This window comes from Carlito syrichta, unplaced genomic scaffold (genome assembly GCF_000164805.1).
Source record: "Carlito syrichta isolate Samal-C Ts95f unplaced genomic scaffold, Tarsius_syrichta-2.0.1 Scaffold58895, whole genome shotgun sequence".
NCBI lineage: Eukaryota > Metazoa > Chordata > Mammalia > Primates > Tarsiidae > Carlito > Carlito syrichta.
The window spans coordinates 74144-92667 of NW_007002991.1; the positions used below are offsets into that span (position 1 = coordinate 74144).

The following is an 18524-nucleotide window of genomic DNA, read 5'->3' on the forward strand; positions in this document are numbered from 1 at the left end:
TCAGCTATCAATGTCTTTCTGCATCTAAAGTTTTGAATGTCTGTTTTTGAATTTAAAATAATCATCAATTGTGTAGCATTTTCCTGTTGCTATTAAATAAATAAACATTTATGCTTTAATTGGTAGAATTTTAGCCTAAGATACACAAAGAAATTTTGATTCCAGATACATTTAGAGAGTTTAACTCTAATTGAAAATTAGTATTAAATATTAAAAGTAAATTTGACTGACATACCTTATTGATATTAATGAGGTTATGTCTTTCGAGTGTTACAATAATCATCTATATGGTCACACTATAATTGATCTTGCCCAACTTCAGAAATGCTAGGAAATGATATTGAAATAGACATTTGGGTCTTTACCCCTCCAAAGATTAAAGATGAAGTTGAAGGACAGATTTTGGCTGAAAACTGAGCCTGAAGCTAAATTTTAATAGCAAAGTAAAGCCAGGAGAGGACTTCAGACATGGAGATGAGAAAGAAGTCATGTGTGTGATGAGGACATGTTAGATTGAGTCAGAGGGGAAAAGTTTACATGAAAATTGGTTGTTATACAGTTGCAGAGATAACAAGATCTTAAATGTGGGCATGCATACAGTTTGTTTTTGAACTAGTGGAGTTATACCATATATTTTTTATGCATCTGGCTTCTTTTACTCAATACTATATTTGTGAGCTTTACCCACGTCATTATGTGTACAGTAGTTTATCTTATATTATTTTGGGCATATTTCAGAACTATTTGTTCATTCATCTCTTGATAGACATTTGAGTTCTTTCTAGTTTGTAGGTATTCTGGGTAGGATTCTGCTAAGAATATTCGTATACATGTGTTTTGGTGAAGCCTGTATTCATATCTCTGTTGCTTTATACCTAAGGGGGATTTCCTGGGTCATAAGATATGCATATATTCAGCTTAATAGACACTGCCTATATGTATGAGAGTTGTGTTTGTTCCACATAATTGCCAGACATGTACTTCTTTAAAATTTATATACTTCAGAAGGATTTCCACTTTTTTTTAGGGAATATACCAAAATGTTCTTTTTTGTTTTGTTTTGGCAAGTAGATTATAGTGTATTTACTCAGCAGCCACCAGAGGAAGAAATGGATTCAAAATCTTTTGATGAAATGGAACAGAGCTTACTTATTCTTTCTGAAACCAAGGCTTCTCTAGTGAGCACCATGAGCCTTTGGAAACAGCAGATGTATACAATAGCAAAGTTTCATTTCCTTACCTTGAAACGTGAAAGTAAATCGGTGAGATCAGTGTAAGTATAATTATCACTCTTCTGCCTAATGAGCTTTTTGTTTGTTTGATTGTTTGAGATAGGGTTTCGATTCTGTTGCCCGGGCTGGAGGGCAGTGATACAAGCACAGCTCACTGCAGCCTCTAACTCCTGGGCTCAGGTGGTCCTCCTGTCTCAGCTTCCTGAGTAGCTGCGACTACACGTTCGTCGCTGCACCCAGTTACTTTTTCTGGCTTTTTGTAGAGATGAGATTTCGCTTTGTTGCCCAGGCTAGCCTCAAACTCTTGGCTTTAAGCAGTCTTCCCACTTCAGTCTCCCTGGGATTGTGGCTTTTTTTAAGGATACAAATTGGATATTTACCATCTTGATTTTTAAAATGTAGGCATATGTGAATAATATGTTGTTTTAAAAGTTTACAGCCATAATTTTATAATGTCAGAGAAAAAATTACATTTATAGTAATTTTATCAAATGCTCTTAGAAGCTTACTTTTACTTTAAAGTGACATTTGTTGTCTCATCTATAAAATGAGGAAGCAACAAATATTTTCTCTTTGTGCAGTTTTTAAATTACTGCCATTTTGAATTTATGTCTTTTCATTTTTTAAACATCTATTAGTTCATTTTTATAACCAGGTTTTTTAACTGGCAGGAAAAAATAAGTTTCATCTCTACCAGGTGAAGAAACTGAAATGTAAAGAAGGCTATATAGCTGATAGATCTGGGATCAAAATGACATCTTCCTAACTGAGCTTTGACCTCTCTCAGGTTCCCCTAGTGTGGTAGGGGTTGATTTGGAAATAACATTAAATACTTTCGTATACCACACATCTATCATGTAAGACCTAACATAGTAGTAGGATTAACACTTAATCGAGAATAAGAATATTGTTCTGTGTTTGAAATATGCTGAATTTATTTGCTTTTGGCCAAATTCATTTGGTATGAAATAAATGCCAATCAGGCATCTGACATAATCCTCTGCCAGCATTACTGAGAAAAAATGTTTAAATCTGCATGTTTAGTTAGTCGATCACCCTCTCATGAAATACTCTCTGAAAAACGATTCATGTCTCAGCTTGGACTGCCATAACCACATACCACAGACTGGGTGGCCCAAATATCAGACATTTATTTTCTCACTGTTGTGATGGCTGTGAAAACGGAGTGCCTGCATGGTAAGGGCTGTCTTCCTGACTTGCAGAAAGCTACCAGCTCACTGTGGGCTCCCATAACCGACTTGTGTGCACTGGAACGCATGCTCTGTTAGCTCTTTTTGTAAAATGCGAATCCTGATGACCTCATCGAAGCCAAATTACCTTCCAGCGATCTCATTTCCAGATACCATTGTCTTGGGGGCTAGGCCTTCAACATACGAATATGGAGGGCACAAGCATTCAGTTCACAGGAAAAAGTTCTCTATAGGCAAATGTGTTTAGGGAGTATTACATCTTACATTCTCATCACTCATTAGCATATACAGACACAGTAAAGAAGTTTCTTCAACTTTGTTTAACCAGGAGTTTCCAAGTTCTATTTAATCATGATTTCTTTTTTAACCTGAAACACTTATTAACTTATTATGGAACTAGATTTCAGTGCAGTGTGCTTTTGGAAATGCTGACTTAGGTATACTTAACAATTTAAGAATTATTTAAAAAAATTTTTGAGGTATCTGAGATTGCTAAATAAAGTGTGAAGATCTACATTCTCCAACCACTTCTCGGGTCACTTATCACATACAATGTAGCAATATTTTGTCAACTAAGTAGCTGTTTCCCAAATAGAAGGGTACTGTAGTGTGCCTTGCTTTGCCTTGTGAGGGGGTGATGGCAATTAATGTGATTAAGCTGATTAGGATGAAATTTCAAAGATGTCAATCATTGAAAGGTTCACTGCATTTCGATTTCCTTCCTTATTTGTAAAATGTTTTGTTGACATATATGAAAGTGGTAGAATTGAGGCAGGGCAGGAAATAATTCTTTCAGGTGTATAGAGATAAATATTTGTGACATAATGTATAATTCTTTAACAGTTATAACTACGTGTTTATGCTCTATGAAGGTTTAAGGATGACTCTGATCTAAAGCCTACTGCTTCAGCTTTTAATTTTGTCAAGCATTATTAGCTTTCTCTTCAATATTGTCATGAGGTCATTTTAGGGAGTAGAATTTTTTTTAAGTTTTTGCTTTTCAGTGATTATCTTTTCATTTTCTGGGGATTAAATCTATACCAATGTGAAGAAAGATTTTTAGTAGACTTACGTATGAATGTACCTTGAACAGTATTATTATTATTTTTTTCAGGTTGCTTCTGCTTTTAATTTTTTTTGCAGTTCAGATTTTTATGTTTTTGGTGCATCGTTCTTTTAAAAATGCTGTGGTTCCCGTCAAACTTGTTCCGGACCTATATTTCCTGAAACCTGGAGATAAACCTCATAAATACAAAACAAGTCTGCTTCTTCAAAATTCTACTGGTGAGAGAGTGTGAAGGTCTATGAATGAGTGTTGGGTGTGGAACATGGGATTGAAGGGTAGATGTAGGCCAGAGATTTGGATTTTAGAAATGTATTTAAGGTAGAGGCATGGTCTGTCTGCATAAAATCTAAGTTAAGTAAATTATTTACCTTACTGATGCTGAAGAATATATTCCAGAAGTGAAATATTGTTTTATATGTAGATGACAGTTTTAAAAAATTCTAATTTACACTGTGTATAATCATAGTCTCTTTTTAAATAGTAGCAATATTCTTATTAGCATTTTTTATCTCAAGGCTCATGATGAACAATATACACTTCAAAAGCTGAAAGAGTTATAAAAAGTTGCAGTATGTAATAGTCATACAATTACATATCTATGTAGAAATGTTTAAATGATCCTTTAAGGACAATCCGAAGAATTATTTAAAAACCAAGAAAAATAAGCCTTAAATATTAGATTTGTAATGAATATTTTTGGATTTGCTGTTGGTATTCTTACCACATAGTTATCAAATATGAAAAAAAGTTTTTAAACATGGATTTGAGCAGAGCACAAAACATAAAAAGGTTACATAGCATTCTGATTTTCAGAGTATCAAAACCCAAAACAAAATTTTATTCATATGTGATCATTTGTTCCTACAGCATGTTCTGTCTACAGAGATAACTTGTAGTCTTGAAGTTCTTGAAGAGAAAATGAAGGTTAGCTAACTGGCAAATTTGCCTCAAAACAAAAGCTTTAGCGCAATTTGCTTAATCTTGCTGAAATATGTTGGCAAATTGCATTTTATATAACCCTTTCTGTAATCACAGACTCTTTGGGGTTTAACATTTCCTAACACTTTACCTATATCCTAGTATCTTTCCTTTTTGATTTAATCTCAAGTGAAGAACTTTGCCCAGTGTTAAAGTAATGAGCATGACTAGAGATGATTATAAATTACTATGAAAATAATCACTGTGAAAATCTGGTGATTAGTGTAACCTTCATTATTTCAGGGGAAGATACAGTTAGTGATAAAAAAGTACTCTTGAATAGAAAATGTTATGTTTTGCAGTTTTTTTATTAGGAATTCTTGGCTTTGGTTTTAACATATATTTTATGTTGCTAAAATATAATAACCACGTGAAGCCTTATACTGTGATAATTGTGACTGTTTAATGCGTGGAGCATTGTACATATGTCTCATATCTTTCTGCTTTGAGAAATCGATCTGCAGAAATTTTCATATTTTCAGTTTGTCTCTCTCTTTATTCTTGACTATTCTTAGAGTTGCTTGCTTATGTATCCCATATTTTCCTAGGCCCTGTTGCTGTTCTAAAATAAGACCATTTTTCCTTTAGAATTCACTGGGCTGTGTGTGTGTATTAATATATGTTGAGTGATCTTACTGTTGTTAAGGGCGGTGCTTTTTGTAGCATTGGTGATACGGCTTCTTTGGTTATAATAGAGCTTTTTTCTCAGAGTATCTAGTCATTTTTGCAAGCTAGAGATAAGAGATCAATTAAGGCACTATGTTGGGAGTAAATGTATTGTCACTGTAAACCAAAAAGTACCATTCTTTCTGTGAGACTCAAGTTTGGTGCTATGTCTGATCCTCTGTGCCATACTATTCGGTTGGCGGTAATGTTTTACTTTGTTTGTTTTGGATTTCTCTCAAAGTCTTATTTTTCCTTTCTTGTATCCTGGTTTTTGTGATGATTGGGGGAAGGGCACTGCCCCTATTCATCAGACATGTTAATATAGATATTAACCCCAGACCAGATTCAAAGTCTCACACAGTTATTTTAGAGAATGTTGATGGAGACCTGATTATGTGTTTGAATATTTTAGGTAGGTAAGACAATTGGCATTTATAGAACTTGTCTTCTCAGAGCATACAAAAATCCACTAGAGAGTGCTGTTACCACACCCTAGCCTATACCTTTTGAGCTAAGCAGATATCTTGTTACCTAAAATTGTCAGATAGATGTTTATTCTCACTGTTTAACCAAATGTCATGTATTACATGAATGTTTCTAATGTTAGTAATATTTTTAGCAGCAGCAGTAGCAGCTAAAATCTGCAAAAACTCCTATGTGCCAGGTTCTGTTCTAAACCCTGGGTTTTGAATTCAGTCATTGAATTCTCTTGACCACTCTACCTGTGATGCAGATATACTTATTTTTTTCCACTTTACAAAAGAAGAAACTAAGGTCCAGAGCACCTAGGTAACTTGCTTGAAGGACAGATAGTGTAAGTGGTACAACTTGGATTTGAAACCAGCTTGACTTAGCTAATGAAAATGAAATATTTCTCTGACAATAGGATTATCTTCCCAGTGTTACTAAAAGCTTATGTTTGTTTCTCATTTAAATTGATTCTTTAATGTTTACTTATTTTCTCATACCAGACTCAGATATCAGTGATCTTATTAGCTTTCTCACAAACCAGAACATAATGGTGACGATGTTTAATGAGAGTGACTATGTGTCTGCTGCTCCACACAGTGCAGCTTTAAACGTGATGCACCCGGAAAAGGTGAGACTCCTGCATGTGGATGAATACCCATTTGAGAGCTATAAGAAGTTAAAATATTTCTTCTAGAATTAATCACTTGCTGATTTGACCTCAGTGTATAAAATTCGATTTTGCTTTAGGAAATAGCTAACTATATTTATTTATGACATATTTTATGCTCTGATGAATGACCACTGTATAAAGGTATATATATGTTTGCTTAAAATACCAAATTATTTGCACATTCCAAACAGCTTGTCCTTATCTGTTACTGAGTATTATTTCTATGATTTGTTGAAGCAGCTTTTTACAATAGTTAATGAGAATGCGCCTTGGTGAGACAAGCTTGGTGCATAGCAATAATATGTCCACTTAGATTTCTATACAGTCTATAATAAGTCTCTTTTTTTAATTGTAGGACTATGTTTTTACAGCTGTTTTCAACAGTACTATGGTTTACTCTTTACCTGTATTGGTGAATATCATTAGTAACTACTATCTTTATCATTTAAATGTGACTGAAACCATCCAGATCTGGAGTACTCCATTCTTTCAAGTAAGTAAAGAAATATGCAGATAAAATTTCATATGCATATTATATATGTCATAATAATTATTAAAACCCAACCACAATAACAAAATCTGTAGAAATTTATTTTGTGAGATCTAGTCTCTTAAAACTTGAGTGGGGCAATAGCGGAAACATGGAGTGGTTAAAAAAAAATGTGGCAGCCATAAAGAAGGACACACAGATGGACTTCACAGCAACTTGGATGAATTGAGAGTCGATCATACTCAGCGATCTATCACAGAAACAAAGAACAGAGTACCATATGTCCTTACTCATAAGTGGACCCTGAACATTGACCATAATACTACAAGAAAAGAATTGGCAGTAGCAGGATACTGCTGGGGTGGGCAGTGGGGAAACAGCATCAATAAGGGCACCTGATCTCAACTAGGCAAATTGGGGACCAAAGGGAGGCCCAAACTTTACATGTACGATGTCCACTTGTATACCTGATCCTGAATTGTGTCCCACGTTTTTTTAAAAAAAAAACTTGAGTTGGCGATGGTTTACCTCAAGGTTTAGGGTTCCCCAGTATTAGTTTGCATCAGGATTGAGAAGGTTCTGTTTTGGTAGTGATATTTTTATAGTATTTTTAAAATCTTAATCATAGAAGAAAAATTAAGACAATTTAAAAATGGATATTGTTTATTTTGATTTCATTTCCCTAATGGCTGATGATACTGAGAATCTTTCCATGTGCTTATATCTTCTCTGATAAATCTTTATTCAAAGCCTTTGCCCATTTTTAAATTCTTTTATTTTTCTTTTTATGATCATGTTGAAGTTCTTTGAATTTTATTTTTATTTCAGTAGCTCTAGTGGTACAAATGGTTTTCAGTTATATGGATACATTGTATATTGGTGCAGAAGTCTAGGCTTTATGTGTTCCCATCACCCCCACTGGTACACATTGTATGATAGTGATTTTTTCATTCCTTTCCTTCTTTCCACCCTCCCCTTTCTGAATCTCAGTGTCTGTTATACCGTTCTGTATGCCTTTGCAGATCCATTGCTTGGCTTCCACTTTTTTTTTTTTTTTTTTTGAGTTGGAGTCTCATTCTGTCACCCAGGCTGGAGTACTGTGGCACACTCACAGCCACCCTAGTGTCGACCTGCTGGGCTCTGGCAACACTTCTGCCTCAACCTTCCAAGTAGCTGGAACTACAGGCACAGGCTGCCACATCTGGCTAATTTTTTATTTATTGTAGAGACGAGATCTCGCCAAGTTGCCCGGGCTGGTCTGGAACCCGCAGGCTCAGGCAATCCACTTACCTCAACCTCCCAAAGTGCTGGGATGACAGACTAAGCCACCAAGCCCGGCTAGCTACCACTTATAAATGAAAACATGGGCTGTTTGGATTACTTCACTAAGGGTAATGGTCTCCAGTTCCATCCAAGTTACTGCAAAAGACATTATTTTTTTTCTTTTTTATGTTTGAATAGTATTCCATGGGGTGTGTGTGTGTGTGTGTGTGTGTGTGTGTGTGTGTGTGTGTGTGTGTGTATGTGTATGGCACAGTTTCATTATTCGCTAGTCAATTGATGGGCATTCAGGTTGATTGCACATCTTTGCAATTGTAAATTGTGCTGATAAACGTGTGAGTACAGGTGTCTTTTTTTGTATAATGACCTTATTTCCTTTGGGTAGATACCAAACAGTAGGATTGCTGGATTGAATAGTAGACCTACTTTTAGTTTTTGAGAAATCCCCATATTGATTTCTACAGAAATTATAATAATTTACATTCCCACCAACAGTGTATAAACATTCTCTCTTCACTGCATCCATGTCTGTTGTTTTTTGATTTTTTAAATAATGACCATTCTGACTGGTGCAAGGTGGTATCTCATTTTGGTTTTAATTTGTATTTTCCTGATGGTGAGTGATGTTGAGCACTTATTTATTTATTTTTAATTTTTAAAAATTTTTTTTGGCTGCTTGTGTGTCTTCTTTGAAAAGATAATCTGATCATGTCATTTACCCACTTCTTAATTGGGCTGTGTTGTTTTTTTTTTTTTTTTTTTGCTGATTGGTTTGGATTTTTTGTAGATTCCGAATATTAGTCCTCTGTTTACTGTATACATTGCAGATACTTCCTTCCATTCCATAGGTTGCCTATATACTCTGTTGATTATTTCTTTTGCTTTGCAGAAGGTTAATCCCACTTATTTGGGGGGTTAAATGTTTCCAGGATGTTTTCCATTCCTTTTAGATTGTCTAAGTTTGTTTACATAGAGGTGTGTGTTCATAATAATCTCAGATAGTCTTTTGTGTTTCTGTGATATTAGTTATAATGTCTTCATTTTCACTTCTGATTGAACTTATTTGACTATCCTTTATTTTTTTCTTATTTTTGTTTTTGTTCCATTTGTTTTTTGGATCTTGGCCATAAATTCTTTTCCTATCCTAGGCTAATGACCAGAAGAATTTTACCTAGGTTTTCTTCTAGGATTTTTGTGGTTTCAGGTCTGACATTTAGGTCTTTAATCCATCTTGAGTTAATTTTTGTATATGGGGAGAGATAGGGATCCCGTTCTGTTTTCTAGCATGTAGCTATCCAGTTTTCCCAGCGCCATTTGTTGAATAGGGTATTCTTTCCCTTTGTTAAAGATCAGTTGGTTGTAGGTGTTTGATTTTATTTCTGAATTCTCTATTCTGTTCCATAGGTTCATGTGTCTGCCTTTGTACCAGTACCATGCTGTTTTGGTTATTATAGCAATATATTATAGCTTGGCATCAGGTAATGTGATACTTCAGCTTTGTTCTTTTTGCTTAGAATTGCTTTGGCTACTTGGGTTCTTTTTTGATACCATGTGAATTTCTAATTTTGTAAAAAATGACTAATTTGATATGGGTTGCATTGGCTCTTTAGATTACTTTGGGTAATATGGTAATTTTTATAGCACTGATTCTTCTAATCAGTGAGCATGGGATGTTTTCCACTTTTTTGTGTTTCTGTGATTTCTTTCATCAGTGTTTTGTTGTTCTCCTTGTAGAGCTCTTTCGCCTCCTTGGTAAATATATTCCTAGGTATTTTATTTTTGGCAGCTATTGTAAATAGGATTGGGTTCTTGATTTCATTCACAGCTTGATTGTTAGTGTTGTATAGCAGTGGTACTAATTTGTGTGTATTGTTTTTATAACCTGAGACTTTATTGAATTTTTTTTATCAAGTCCAGGAGTCTTTCTGAATAGTCTTTAGGATTTTCTGGGGATAAGATCATATCATTGACATCCAGAGACAATGTGATTACTTCTTTTCCAATCTGGATACCCTTTATTTCTTGACTGACTGGTCTGGCTAGGACTTCCAGTACTGTTTTGAATAGAAGTGGTGGAAGTGGGCATCCTTGCCTCGATCCAGTTTTGAGGGAGAATATCTTCAGCTTTTTCCCACTCAGTATGATGTTGGCTGTGACGTTGTCATATATAGCTTTTCTTATGTTGAGGTTTGTTCCATCTATGTCTGTTTTGCTGAGGGTTTTATTAATAATGAAAGAATGCTGAATTTTGTCAAATGCTTTTTTTGCATCTATTGAAATGGTCATATGATACTTGTTTTTAACTCTGTTTTTGTGGTGGATCACATTTGTTGACTTGTGTGTGTTTAACCATCCTTGCACCCCTACTTGCTTGTGGTGGATTCGTTTTTTGATGTGCTGTTGGGTTGGTTTGCTGGTTTTCTTTTTGAGGATTTTTGCGTCTGTATTAATTGGGGATATAATTCTTTAGTTTTCTTTTTTGTTGTGTCTTTTCCTGGCTGCAGAGTCAGGGTGATACTGGCTTTGTTGAATTGGTAAGGGAGAAGTCTTTCCTTTTTAATCTTATAGAATAGCTCCAGCAGGACTGATACTAGTTCTTTTTTGAAAATCTGGTAGAATTTGGCTGTGAATCCATCTGGTTCTGGGCTTTTTTGTTGTTGTTAAGAGACTCAACTACTGATTCAAACTTGTTACGCATCATTGGTCTGTTCAGGGTTTCTGTTTCTTCCTGATACAAGATTCCAGGGTTGTATGTTTTCAGGAATTTGTCCATTTCCTCTATATCGTCTAGTTTGTTTGCATAGAGGTGTTCGTATTAATTTCAAATGGTCTTTTGTATTTCTGTGGTGTTAGTTGTAATGTCTCCATTTTCATTTCTGCTTGTGCTAATTTGAATCTTCTCTTTTTTTAATCTAGCTAATGGCCTGTGGCTTTTGTTTATCTTTCTGTCTTTTCAAAGAATAAACTTTTTATTTCATTGATCCTTTAATATGTTTTTCTGTTGTTGTTTCAGTTTTGTTTAGTTCTGCTCTGATCTTCAGTATTTCTTTTCTTCTGCTAGCTTTGGGTTTGATTTTTGTTTGTTTTTCTAGCTCCTTATTTTCTAGATAAAAGCCCCTTATAGGAGTGCCTTTATGCTTTCTTGATGATGTCCTCTGAAGTACAGGTTTTCAATTTTGATGAAGTTTATCCATATTTTTCATTTTATTGTTCGGGCTTTTGGTGTCATAGCTAAGAAATTTTGGTCTAATCCAAGGTCAAAAGGCTCACTCCTGTGTTTGTGTCTCAGAGTTTTATAGCTTTAACACTTATATTTAAACCTGTAATCCATTTGCATTTAGTTTTTGTGGATAGTGTAAGAAAGGAGCTCAACTTTATTCGTATGCATGTGGGTGTCCAGTTGTCCCACAATATCTTCTTAGGCTTTTTAAAAGTTGTTCTGTGTGTGTAGTCACAGTTCTTTTTTAAAACTAGAATTCTAACCTAAAACATTATATATCAATTTCTGTGAATTTTATTCACTTAAACATATTTTTAAATGTGTTTACTGTTCTTTTTTCTATCATGTTGAATCTTGAACTCATTGTGCCAAGCCCTTTATACATTTTTGCTGTATTCAGAGTGTTTAAAATAGTAGTTTCTTTTTTCCCTTTATCTTTACTTTTTATAAAATTATAAATGCATGTTCCCATATTCTTAATCACTTTTAAATGTACTTTATTACTGTATGTTCCAAGATGATGTAGCATATCGTTTTTCAACAATCCCTGACCACTTCTCTTAATAGTCATTTATTCAAATACTCTTATTGCACTTAAGTATTTATACCGTAGTAGTTAGGCACTTGGCTAATTTTTGGACTGTATCAGTGAAAAAGGGATTAAGCTTACTGAAGAATGGAGGAAACAGACAAATGAGCAACCAGTGATACTATATAGTGGGAAAAGTGTTGTGCAATAATAGGGATGATATTTGAAGTGTTTTTCCTAGACTCACATCCCACTTGACACAACACTTTTGACACCAAGCATGTGGATTTGTTCTCCCATACGCCATGCAGTTCTCCAGCACACACTGGCTGGGTGTCCTATAATTCCGTTTTATTCTAACACTGCCTACTTGGAGATAGTGTCAGACCCCACAGGTTAGAGGCTCAGTTCCACAAAACTGCCTCTCATGTCACATACCAAGCTGAAGCCCCAGTTTGTGCTCTTTACTTTTCACCAACCCAGCTGTAACTCAGGAGTTCTCCCCCCCCCGACCTTTTTTTTTTTTTTTTTTTTACCAGAATGGCTTGCAGAACTTAGAGAAACATTTTACTTAAATTTACCGTTTTAGTAACAAAGGGTGCAATAAAGGATGCAGAGGAGCAGTGAAATGAAGTAATGCACAGGGCAGGTCTGAAAGGTTCTTCTGCCTCTGTGGAGTGGGCTTGCTCTACTTTCAGGCATGCAGATGGGTGGAACTGGGTTGTCAGAGGAAGGAAAAAGAAATCAGATCAGAGATTCTCTTTTTCTTCTATTTAGAGTTCTTTTAATAAATGGTTCATATAAGAAGAGATGAAAAGTGAGTTAATTCAGCAGCAGTAGCAAGAATAGTCGAAGGATATTAAAAAATAAGCAGCATAACTTGATCATGGTTGTATTTGTGAAATGAGAAAATATTCTTATATTTTTTACAGTTTTAGGTAATGCATTGTATGATAATATTATTCATCAATTTTGAGGATACAGGCAGAGGATAATTTCATTATTGGTGCAGTGGAAATACTCATTTCAGTTTTGAATCTACTGAATTCGTTATCCTTGTGACATTTTCCTGCCAGATACTTAGTGAACATTTTGGACATATGAATTGGGAGAGATTCCTGGATGGAAAATAAATGTTTGTGAGTCACAAGCACATAGGTGATATTGAAATCATTGGAATTGTAGATCATTCATTACGACTTTTTAACTGTGAAAGATTTCAAACTTACAGAAAACGAACAACCATATATCTACTACCCAAGTATTGATATCTTATCATACTTGTTTTTATTTAATAAGACTTTAAAGCCACAGTTGAAATTTCATGTTAGGCCTCCTCAATCTTATTTCCTTCTTTCCTGTCTTGCAATTCAAAAATTTTAATTCCCATGTATGTTTTTATAATGTTACTGTAGTATATATGTTACTACATATGTGTATATCCATAACAGATGCAAAAGATTTTGCAACTTATATTTTCCATCAAACACTGACATATAATCATACTATGCTAGAGAGAATTAAATGGAACTTTTAAAAGCTAACTATTTATAGATGTAGTCATATTAATGTTTCAAATTTTTTTTCTTCAATTCTGTATGATTTGATCCAACTATAGTCTTTTATACTAAAATCTCTACTTGAGCTACTTATTGTACATATTTGTGGCTTCTTTCTAGGCTTTTCACTGTCTTATACCAGAGTCTGGGATAAATTGTACAATATCGTGTGGCATGAATTACTGAATTGCCTTTATTGTTTGATAGACCAGGGACAAAAAGTCAGTGATGCTCTGTAAATATGCATTATCCCACAGAGGAATGTGCCAGGGCCCAGGTATCTACTAGCAACAGTGTGGCTTCTTTTTTGGTGCAAAATAACTTCCCTGCTCCATGGGTTTATCTTCTTATAGAACAAGAGTAGGAAAATACATTGAGGGTGAGCGATAACTACCCGTGGTCTTGGGTAATCTGCATTTTGGGTACTAGCTGTACTGGCTGTCTTAGAAGGTTAACCGACTGCGCCTGGGTCCCTGGGGAAGCTGAGGACATTGGGGCCCGTGGGAGTTAAATTCACGCTTGGAAGCAGTTCCTTTTTCCATAGGGGACTGAGCTTGTGTACAGCTTTTCCTAGTGAAGGAAAAGGAGAGCCCCGGCATCCCAGCTGGCCTATAGTCTATGTAACCAGTGAAGAACTGCAAAGATCATTCTTTTTTATTAAAATTTATTTTCTTATAGAGATGTGGGATTACAAGTAGGATTAACTACACGAGAAGGCTGCATGCCGGTGAAGGTTGGACCTCCACCTGGCCCTCACTCCCCCTGGGTAGGACCAGGTCCCTTTTTGTTGTTTTGTGTGTCCCTCTCTCCCTCCCCCACTCCCCTGGTCGTATCCAGTGACTGCCGATCCCTCCCTTGTGCTAATGTGTTCATGTTCAGGTCCCACTTAGGAGTGAGAACATGCGGTGTATTCAGGTATTCAGTTCTTTGTTTCAAAGATCATTCTTAGGTATTTATTGCCATTGCATAGGACCACTGGTGCACATGCTGATTGCTTTTCAGATACTCTTTTCTATTAAATGGTGAAGTTTGGCCAGGTGCACTGGCTCAAGCCTGTAATCTCAGTACTCTAGGAGGCCAAGGCGAGAGGATTGCCTGCCTGAGATCAGGGGTTCAAGACCAGCCTGGGCAACTTGGCGAGACTTTGTCTCTACAATAAATCAAAAAATTAGGTGGGCGTGGTGGCACATGCCTGTAGTTCCAGCTACTTGGAAGACCGAGGCGGATCACCTGAGCCTAGCAGGTTGAGGCTGTGGTGGCTGTGAGCGTGCACTGCACTCCAGCCTGGGTGGCAGAGTGAGAGAGACTCCGACAAAAAAAAAAAAGGTGATGCTTAATTTGTATGCCAGATTATTCTGTATGTAGATAAGAAAATGGAAGTGTAATGATTTGCTCAGGAACAGATAGCTATTTAGTAAGTTACGTTGTTACTGTAGTCCGCCACCACCTGGACTGCATCTGCTACTCATACTTTCATATTGATTACTAAGATAATGTAAAATGACATAAAATGATTTGCAGTTTCATTTTCTGTTCTATGGTTTTTTTCAGGAAATTACTGACATAGTTTTTAAAATTGAGCTGTATTTTCAAGCAGCTTTGCTTGGAATCATTGTTACTGCAATGCCACCTTACTTTGCTATGGAAAATGCAGAAAATCATAAGGTAATGACTTAAGTAAAAAATTGCAGGTATGGTTTGCTAATAAGAAATGTCATATGGAAATAGCCTATTTGCAAAATTGCAAGTCTTAGTATCATTGTTTGAGGCATAGGTAAATGGAACATAAAACATTTACTATTATTATTGTAATAACAGTAGTAACTAATATTTATTACTTGAGACTTGCCGTATGCTTTAAAATTGCATCGTCTAATCCTTACAACATCATGAGTTAAGTTTTATGTTACTCCCTTTATAAATCAGGAAATGAAGGATGAGGTGTTCATATAACTTGCCCAGGTTGACTGCGTTGTTTAAATAGTGGATCTAGGGACTGACTATGATCTGTATGTTCTTAACTGGCACATTAACTGACCTCTCTTCTTTAACCTCTAGTAGAGTCTATTAAACAGTCAAGACACTTAACAAATAACTGGCAAAAAAAAAAATAGGTGAGAAATGGTTGTCATTGACAGAGCCTAGGAAAAATTACTAAAGCATACAAAGGTTCTGTGGCATTCTTTCACTTTCATGTCTGTACCTTTCGTATTCATATTGTACAATTTTTTAATAAATATTAATAAAAGTAAATTCTAATACAAATTGTTAATGAATTTGTGCATTATAAAAGGTAATTCATGGGTAGCTCAAGCCTGTAATCCCAGCATTTTGGGAAGCCGAAGCGAGAGGATTGCCTGAGCCCAGGGATTTGAGACCAGCCTAGGCAATTTGGTGGGACCTCGTCTTTACAATAAATTTTTAAAAAAATTAGCAGAGTATGGTGACACACACTTATGAGTCCAGCTATTTGGGAGGCTGAGGTGGAAGGATGGACTGAGCCCAGCAAATTTAGGCTGTGGTGAGCTGTGATGGTGCCACTGCACTCCAACCTGGGTGACAGGGTAAGACTCCAACTCAAAAAAATAAATAAATAGATAAAAGGTAATACATGAATATCTATTTTTAAAATAATACTTGATTTTTTTATCTATGTGTATTCATTTTACTAATTCAGAAAATATAAAAAAGTATAAAGACAATAAAAATTCATAGCCCCACCTCAAAGATCTTATTTACTGGACATTTGCATTATTTGTTTCAGTTTAAACATTTTTTGACTAAACTTTTAATTTTGAGGTAGTTATGGATACTTGTTCAGTTGAAAGAAATATTGGAGAGGTCCTAAATACTCTTTACCATTTTATCGCAGTGATAACATCTTGTAAAATTATAGTACAATATCCTAAGGAGACTGGCATTGGTACAGTTAAGATACTGAATATTTCCATCACCAAAAAGATCCTTTTCTAGCCAGTCCTGCCCCCCTCCCCTCCCTGACCTCTGGCAACCATTAGTTTGTTTCCCATTTCTATAATTTTGATATTGAAAAAAATGTAAAATGGAGTCACAGTATGTTTTCTTTTGGGATTGGCTTTTTTCACTCTGCACACTTTTTTAGGAATTTCTGTGGGATAAATACCCAAATGCAATAACTAAATAGTATGGTTGCATGTTTATAAGAAATTGTCAAATTATTGTTCAGAATGAATATACTGTTTTATATTCCCACCAGCATTGTGTGAATGACAAAATCCAAAATAATTGTATTTGACTTAGTTTATGTTTTTATACTTGTATTAGAAGTTACGTAAGTCTGATGTTCCTAGAATTCATGGAACATAAAACTTGCTCATTTGAAAAAAATCAATCCTCTTGTTCCTAACTAGTCTTTGTATTTCATGTATCCCTCATCTCACTCTATGGCCAACTTTTTCATTTAATACCTTTAATTGATAGGAGTAGATTTTTTATAAGTGACAAAAATCAGTTGGATTAGGTATTTGAAGTTGTAAAAGATTAAAAAAATTAAATGAAATAATGAGAGAATGAGTTAATTAGGAAAACTCTGATCATTTATGTTTCTCATTAATATGCTTGTGGCAGAAATAACACCTTATATATATGTACTATACTTGTGTACGTAAAAGACTTTCAAGTTCATTATCTGTGTGTAACGTTTCACGCTTAAGCTGAAAGTCCTATGTAAATCCAGAGTGTATTTGGCAATTTATTAGTGTTTTCATGAAAGGTTAATTTTTTTTTTTAGATTAAAAAGTGTAGTTTATTTAGAAAGTAAATTGGAGAGAGCGATAGAGTGGAGATTCACTTCCCCAAAGTAGGGGAGGGGGCCAAAACTTAAGAAAACATGGCTTGACCATAGCTCAGAGAACACATGGCCAAACCACAGCTTAGCAAGGCAATAAAAGTTAATTTTTTAAAATGAGAATCTTTTTTCTGTTTAAACATATCTTTCCATCTATTTCCACAGATTTTTAAAAGCAACAGCAGTTTGGCTGCTACGTGCACAACTATAACCCCCCGGCACCTTTTGCTTTGTTTTAGTTTTATGTTTCTTAGCAGTGCTACTGTATTCTGAATCTTAAAAATTTTGTTGAAATTATTACGTCTCAGAATTAATTCAGTCAAATTAGGGGCTGAATGGGATTTATATGTAGTATAAGGAGGAATATTATTACATGTAGGCCTGGAATATGATGTTTTTTTCTTACTATAAATTAAGAGATGTACAATAATTCTCATTTTTTATAGCTTATAAAATATCTAAAATAATCAAAGTTTTTTTTCTTCTCCTTTTTTAGATCAAAGCTTATACTCAACTTAAACTTTCAGGTCTTTTGCCATCTGCATATTGGATTGGACAAGCTATTGTTGATATCCCATTCTTTTTTAGTGTTCTTATTTTGATGCTAGGAAGCTTATTGGCATTTCATTATGGATTATATTTTTATGCTGTAAAGTTTCTTGCTGTGGTAAGTTAACATCAATTGTGCTCATGCTGTTTATAGATAAAATGTTATTTTAAAAAGCTATTTATAAACATAACAATTGACTGAGTAATTTGGTTATTAATTTTAAAAGAGAAAATACAGCAAGTGCTTAATTATTATATACAATACATATAATCAATTGATATTACTCTAAATGACTTTAAAAAATAATAACCTACTGCCATTTAAAAATAATGTCTTGAAAACAAGTTGGTCTTTCATGTAGACCACCCTCTTGAGTGTAATCAGAAATACTTAAATGTATTACCTAAAATGTTTTCCTTGGTTGTTCTTATGCCTGAACAGAATTTCACAAAGAATAAGATCTTTTATTTTATAATTTAAAATATGGCTTAAAATACCAAGGAGGGGCCTGATTTGCATTTATGTTCACATGTAATTGACTGATAATCAACACTCTCATTATATGATTTTTATGAAAAAGGCAAAACAAAGCTAGTTGAGGTTGGCAATGAAAGTAAACTTACCAATTTTGCCAGACATCATAATGACTTTTCACATGATTTCTGTCATATAAAATAATAAGTGTTGCTGGGCTCGGTGTCTCAGCCTGAAATCTCGCGCCTTTGGGAGGCTGAGGTGAGTGGATTGCCTGAGCCCGCGAGTTTGAGACCCGCCT

General features: G+C 34.9%; 1 protein-coding gene across 2 annotated transcripts in view; it reads left to right on the forward strand.

Annotated features, from left to right (window-relative positions):
• The window catches only part of ABCA5 (ATP binding cassette subfamily A member 5), a 74206-nt gene that overhangs the window by 31719 nt on the left and 23963 nt on the right, over window positions 1-18524 (forward strand). For both annotated transcript variants that reach the window (XR_002481445.1, XM_008050177.2), the window contains exons 18-23: window positions 1072-1273; window positions 3558-3727; window positions 6125-6252; window positions 6650-6787; window positions 14925-15038; window positions 17696-17866. Coding sequence is in view for 1 of the 2 variants with exons in the window: in XM_008050177.2 (XP_008048368.1) it covers window positions 1072-1273; window positions 3558-3727; window positions 6125-6252; window positions 6650-6787; window positions 14925-15038; window positions 17696-17866 (923 nt within the window). In the remaining variant the exon portion in view is untranslated. The remainder of the gene's footprint in view (window positions 1-1071; window positions 1274-3557; window positions 3728-6124; window positions 6253-6649; window positions 6788-14924; window positions 15039-17695; window positions 17867-18524) is intronic.